Source organism: Quercus suber, unplaced genomic scaffold (genome assembly GCF_002906115.3).
Source record: "Quercus suber isolate HL8 unplaced genomic scaffold, Cork oak 2.0 scaffold_282, whole genome shotgun sequence".
Taxonomy (NCBI): Eukaryota; Viridiplantae; Streptophyta; class Magnoliopsida; order Fagales; family Fagaceae; genus Quercus; species Quercus suber.
Genome location: NW_027069738.1, coordinates 752742 through 760069, shown reverse-complemented (window position 1 = coordinate 760069; position 7328 = coordinate 752742). Strand labels below are relative to the sequence as shown.

At 31.7% G+C, this 7328-nt stretch overlaps 1 protein-coding gene across 1 annotated transcript; it reads right to left on the bottom strand.

The window, feature by feature from the left end:
- Positions 1-206: 206 nt before the first annotated feature.
- LOC136071067 (disease susceptibility protein LOV1-like) lies at positions 207-4780 on the bottom strand. Its single transcript, XM_065781914.1, is given in 3 exon segments — positions 207-1001; positions 1003-1468; positions 4497-4780. Coding segments are annotated over 3 exon segments (1545 nt in total).
- Between the last annotated feature and the right edge of the window lie 2548 nt (positions 4781-7328).

Sequence of the window (7328 nt, the reverse complement as noted above, 5' to 3'; positions counted from 1 at the left end):
AGGAATGGTAGAAGAGACATGCTTCACAAATACAGATCAACCTGCCAAAGACAAAAGATTTGCCTTCCAACCCGCCAACTTCTACTTAACTCGATCAAGCACAAAATTAAAATCTTGAGAAGAGGGACCAGGATGTTTGATGGGAATCCCCAGGTACTTACCAAGATTAGGTGTGGAATGGAAGCCCAAATCTTGGGTCTTCTTCTTCAAGACAATTGTATTCTAAGTTCAACTCGGCAAGATTTAGAGAGAATTGGCGAGTCTAGAAGTTTCTTAATAGGGTAGTGTACATATAGCTCATATATACGTGGACAGCTTGATACTAGTATTTGTACTAGGTGGGGCCCTTCACCATCAACTTGATATCGGATGACAAGAATCCGAAGATAGTTGAATCGGAAACTTGTTGGCATTTTGATGGTTTCAGGCTCAACATTCAGCAATGTTTGCAAATAACAAGGACTACCCAATTCTAACTTCTCACTTACCCTATAATTATAAGGTAGGTAAAGATGCCTCAGCTGTTCCATCTCCTTAAAAACATTTGGCATTCTCCCTTTGTAAGTTATAAGCCATAAATCAAGTGTTTGCAAGCACCTCAAATTGCCAAGGGATGATGGCACCTTATTTATATTGCTATTTTCCAAAGATAAAAATCTCAAATGGATGAAACATCCAATGTCGTTAGCTAAGTCTTTTCCTACGTAATTTTTCATATTTAAGACTCTAAGCACCTTGGATTTCTTGAAATAAAATTCTTTAGAAGGCACAAAGTAGAGAAGAGACCTGAGGTAAGGATATTCATTAAGGTAATTATCATTTGATTCCAAAGTGATAGCAAGTCTTCTGATTTTACCAATATGCCCTAGGCTTCCTTCCATGGAGTGAATATTTTTCTTGGTGATTTGGAGGAAATTTTCTTGTTGGGCTTTTGAAATGCAAAAGTGTCGCATAAGATCATGGATTCTGCAAGTTTTGATCCTTCCAAGTTTGGCTAATTTCTCCCACCTGAACCATGCACCTCTACATTAGCTCCCTCAAGTATTGTTCTCCCTTATACTCCATTGTATCCGCACTATCTTCTTCATGCGAAATTTGAAGTATAAAACCTTCTCCCATCCACATTTGAATCAATTCCTCTGTCAATATCTCAAAATCCTCCGAGAAATGGCCTAAATATAAAAAGCATGGTTTCAAGTGGTAAGGTAAATCATTATAACTTAAACATAAGACCTTATTGACTAAGTCTTCTTTAAAAATGTATGATTTAATATGTTTAAGCACATCCTCCCACTCGTCCTGTGTTTGCTTTGCTGCTAAAGCCCCTCCAAGTACAGTGATAGCCAACGGTAGACCTCCACAATATTCAACCATTTCCTTCCCTAATTTTTCAATATTAGGCTTATTAGCGTTGGTCACAAAGTCTGCAAAGCCAACAACATACAAAATAATATCATTTCTTCTTGAACTACAACAACCACAACAAAATCAACTACAATAATAACATCAAATAGCTATATTTAAAGGCTTGAAAGTCTACAAATAACATAATATTTATTAACTACTGATATAGACACTACACCAAAATAAGTCTATTATATCAAGTTTTAATACAACAAAATTAGTATAATGGTATTAGACATAATATCACATCTAAAAATTAAAAGTCGTTGCAATAGTAACTTAAAAATAGTAAATTATTACATTAATAATAATTAGTTGTAATAATTTATAATTTTCAGTTGCAATAGAGATTTTAATACTAAATTGAATTTAGAAATTTTTTTGCAATAGCTTAAATTGAAGAAATCAAATTTTTTTTTTAATAACTTAAATTGAAGAAACCATTGTAATAACTTGATACCAATTATATATTTTGTGATATATTATAATAGATCGAAATTTCAAAGAGATGGCTTATTGCAAAAAATTTAACATTGCAATAACTAAAATATCAATTATTTTACAATCTATTGCAATGACAACATGAAGCTGCAGTGAATATATTATTACAATGATCTAATTCCAATTAATTTACAATCTATTGTAAGAAAAAATATGAAAAATTTAACTATTATAATAAATATACCGTTGCAATAATTTGAACCCAAATTATTTTTGTCAATTCTTTACAATCTATAGTAATAAAATTCATGAAATAATAGCCTATTGCTACAAGATATTCAAAGTAATAAATTGTTTATTGCAATAGCAAATATATTATTACATCAAAATTTTCATTAAAATATTTAAGGTTTATTGCAACAAATTTTTTTTTTGTAGCACAAACTTATTACCTCAAATTTTATTGCAACACTTCACATAAAATATTGTAATGACTTCGATGTTATTGCAACAATTTTTTTTTTTTTATTGTAATAAACATTTTTTGTTGTAGTGAGAATCGTAGATCCATTTGGAGAAATTTGCTCCATGCTAATGGAAGATACTAATATTTGACTTTTACCCAATATACAAACTCTCGACCAATATCAAATTAATTTTTATAAATTATTTAAAATGCAATTACAATTAATTCAAATTCTTTATTTTAAATTTTATGTGGTAATATTTTTCTCAATTATTTTGGAAGCATTCACTAATTTTTTAATATATTAATAATATAAAAGTATTAGTCAAACCATTTTCTTTTCGAATTACTATTATTTTTCATTCTTTTGACAAATTTTGAATTATTTAAGTTTCTTGTACTAACTAATAGAGTGTATTCCCTCAAAAAATAAAAAAAAAATAAAAAACAATCAAATCCTTAAAATTAACCCCAAAACATTCAATAATCAAAACAAATAAAAAACCTCAAATCCTTAAAATTTTTAACGTCTCTTTCTTCTTCTTTTTTCTCTCAACTCTTGCTCTCCGCTTATCTCATTCTTTCTCTCCACTATTGTTGGTCCTGGCTGCTTGGCTCAAGCTTCCTTTCCTCCCGCCGACTGCCCTTTTTTTTTCACTGTTGCCATCAGTGCTACATTTTGATTCTAGCCGGGACGCTGGGTAATGGGTTTTGACTTTTGAACTTCACTGCTTCAGGTATAAATAGTCTAATAACTTATAAGGCTTAGGCTTGATTCTGGCTGGGTAATGGGCCGTGCTGCGTTTTTTTTTTTGGTGTAAATGTAATAGGATATTAGGATTTGTTTTATGTTTTTTGTGGTGGGTGGGTCTTGGCAGGTTCTTGGCTGGGCTAGGCTGGGCTTGTTTTTGTTATGGCTTTGATTAATTTTTTTTTAAAAAAAATTTTAGTCTTGTGTTTTTATATATATTTTAGTGATTGGTGATATAAAGAATAAATTTTATTTATGTAGATTGAGATTGCTAAAATTTTGGTATTATTCGGTGAAACTACAACAATACTTTTTATATAAATCAAGTTATATTTCTCATTTGCTCTACATTTGAAAGTTATTTTTTATTTTAGTCTTTTATAAATATATTGTTTGATTAGAAATGTCTACTAGAAAATATGCATCTGAATATGAAAAACTTAAAAAAAAGAAAAAGAAAAATTAATTGAATCTCAAAAAGGATCAATGGATAAATTTGTTATTAATAATAAACAAAATATAACACAAAATTTAGATGAAAATATCACAAATGAACAAGAAATTCACCAAAAAGAGTTAGAAGATAATGAATGATACAAATCCCAAGAAAGATTAAGTGGATTAGCTATATTATTGATTGAAAATGAGATGTTAGAAGAACTTGAATAAAAAAATTTAATTAGTCAATTTGCATCTCAAAAGGCAAGAAAAATAGATTTTAAATGAAATATATTATAATATAAAAATATTAAATAAATATTAATTTAATTAATACATAAATATAAAAAATGTCCTATTTTAATTCTCGCCTTAGGCCCCAAAATGTCTAGGGCCGGCCCTAGTACTGGTAGGCTCAGAAAATACGACTCTCTCTAACCATCAAAGCCTCAAGCTCTATCTTTGTAAGTTTTATTGCAGGTTGTAAGTTTTCAATCGTCGAATTCCATCCTTTTGCTCTCTTGATAGAGACTAAAGGATCAATAGAATTTGTTCCCAAACATGTCTTCTTTGAAAGTGCTATGAGATATATACCCAAGCGCAACACTCAAAGTGCTTCTTGACATTGGGGTGGTTATAAACCATCTTGGTGGGAGTGGTCTTTCCTAGACCACCCATACCACATATGTAAGCAACTCTATTGCCTTCCCCTTCTTTCAGCAAAAACTCCAACAATTTATATACACCATCTTCAAACCCAACAACATAATGTTCAAGATGAGAAAAGTTTGCCTGCACTCTCGTTCCCTCTCATTCGAAGAATAAGTTTTCCTATCATCCAAAGAACTCGGCCCACCTACTTGTATTATTGAATCTCTTATCCCATACCCATAGTCTAGCAAAGTCTTTCTCAACTTAAAAATTTGTTTTGCGATATTTGAAATTACTGACCCAACCTTGTGGATTGAAATTCATTTATCCAAGATGCAACCACACCTCTTGAGGATTTTTTGTATGAGTCCTCCCCTCTCGGAAGAAGCTTTGAAGTTATTAATGATATCATCGGCATCATAAACAAGTTCTCTTATTTCAGCAGCCCACTGTCTTACAGGCTCTGGTTCATCTTGCCTTAAATCTACATTTTTTAATAAGCCTTGCATCAGATTGAGCTCAGTTTTTAGCAGCTCAATTTGGTTACTCACCCCGGACGAGAATTTTCCTTCTTGTATGAGCAAGTCACCAATCCCTGTCATGACACCCAAAACAACAGCCTCAGCCATTTCGCTTCACTGAAAAGAAGATGAATTGGAGCTTTGGAAGATAATCTGTGACCAAAAAAAAAAATTGCTGTTACACACTTATACCCAGTTAAACATTGGTAGCACAACAAAATTTTTTGGTCTAAATAAAATCAATTGTCTAAAAAATAACATCATTATCCTCTAGAAAAATCAAAATCTAACCTGATAAACTATAAATCCGGTCTAACAAATTAACCACAAAACAATCAATAATCAAAATAAATAAAAAACATCAAATCCCTAAAATTTTTACCGTCTCTTTCTTCTTCTTTTTCTCTCAACTCTTGCTTTCCGCCTATCTCATTCTTTCTCTCCACTGTTGCTGGGCCTGGCTGCCTGGCTCAAGCTTCCTTTCCTCCCGTCGATTGCCCTTTTTTTTTTTTTCGCTGCTACCATCAATGCTGCGTTTTGATTCTGGCTGGGATGCAGAGTAATGGGTTTTGACTTTTGAGCTTCACTGCTTCAGGTATAAATAGTCTAATAACTGGCCAAAATGGGAAATTAGCCATAATTTTTAAACATTATAATTAGTAGGCTAAGTTTTCAAACTATATTTTTTACTAGCATCTCGAGTCTAAGAGACTCGATTTAGGCCTATAAGTTGAGTCTTTGAGACTCGATTTTCATGGGTTGATCATGTCTGATGTGGTATTTTTTTCCATGTGGCGTTTACATGAAAATCGAGTTTCTAAGACTCGATTTATAACTCATTTTATTATTACAATGATTCATTCCCAGAAGACACAGAAAAAAAAAAAAGAAAAAAGAAAAAGAGAGAGAGAGAGAGAAAGAAGAAGAAGAAGAAGAAGAAGAAGAAGAAGAAATGGAGATGCAAGCTCAAGCTGACCCAAGCCGCGCCAGACCCAGGTCGCAGCGCGACCCTGATCGTGCTTGACCCAGGTCGTAGTGCGACCCAAGCCGCGCGCAGCTGTTTTTGTTTCTAGGTTTTTTTTTTTTTTTTTTTTTTTTTTTCCTCTGATGAACACATATTTTCAGAGTAACTGAGGTTGCTGAAGAACTCAAAGAAGTCGATGGAATCATTGTTGTTGTCGTTGTGGTTGTTGTTGTTGTCGAAAATAATATTTTCTTTGTTGTTTGTTGTTGTTAAGGTCAGAAGGTGTAAAGGCCAAAATCTTTTCATTTTATTGTAAATGTAATATGAATGTAAATCGAGTCTTAGAGACTCGATTTATAAGTGGACGCCACGTGAAAAAAGTGTCAACTCAGACCCGATCAGAACATGAAAATCGACCCTTAAAGACTCGATTTATAGGCCATAAATCGAGTTTCTTAGACTCGAGATGCTATTAAAAAATATAGTTTGAAAACTTAGCCTACTAATTATAATGTTTAAAAATTATGGCTAATTTCCCATTTTGGCCCTAATAACTTATAAGGCTTAGGCTTGATTCTGGCTGGGTAATGGGCCGTGCTGCCTTTTTTTTTTTTTTTTTTTTTTTTTTTTTTTTTTTGTTATAGGTGTAAATGTAATAGGATATTAGGATTTGTTTTATGTTTTTTGTGGTGGGTGGGTCTTGGCAGGTTCTTGGCTGGGCTGGGCTTGTTTTGTTATGTGTGATTATTTTATTTTTATATTTTATCTTGTTTATTTTATTTTTATATATATATTTAGTGATTGGTAATATAATGAATAAATATTTAGTTATGCAGGTTGAGATTGCTAAAAGTTGGTATAATTTAGTGAAACTACAACAATACTTTTTATATAAATCAAGTTCTATTTCTCATTTGCTCTACACTTGAAAGTTATTTTTTATTTTAGTCTTTTATAAATATATTGTTTGATTAGAAATGTCTACTAGAAATATGCATCCGAATATGAAAAACTTAAAAAAAGAAAAAAAAAATTAATTGAATCTCAAAAAGGATCAATGGATAAATTTGTTATTAATAATAAACAAAATATAACACAAAATTTAGATGAAAATATCACAAATGGCCAAGAAATTCACCAAAAAGAGTTAGAAGATAATGAAATGATACACTGTCTCAAGAAAGATTAAATGGATTAGATATATTATCGATTGAAAATGAGATGTTAGAAGAACTTGAATACAAACATTTAATTAGTCAATTTGCATCTCAAAAAGTAAGAAAAATAGATTTTAAATGAAATATATTATAATATAAAAATATTAAATAAATATTAATTTAATTAATACATAAATATAAAAAATGTCCTATTTTAATTCTCGCCTTAGGCCTCAAAATTTTTAGGGCCGGCCCTGGTACTGGTAGGCTCAGAAAATACGACTCTCTCTAACCATCAAAGCCTCAAGCTCTATCTTTGTAAGTTTTATTGCAGGTTGTAAGTTTTCAGAGATGATAGCAACGACATCGTATTGATAGAAGAGATGTCCAACGAGCTGAAACGAGGTTGTATCACTAAAGCGGCAAAGTGTACCGTTTCATTTTAAAGGAACGGTGTCGTATTGCAGACAATGTTCAGGATCCCAGCGTGCTTAAGTACCCGCGTGTTTAGCACGTGGTTTTCTGTAAAAACGTG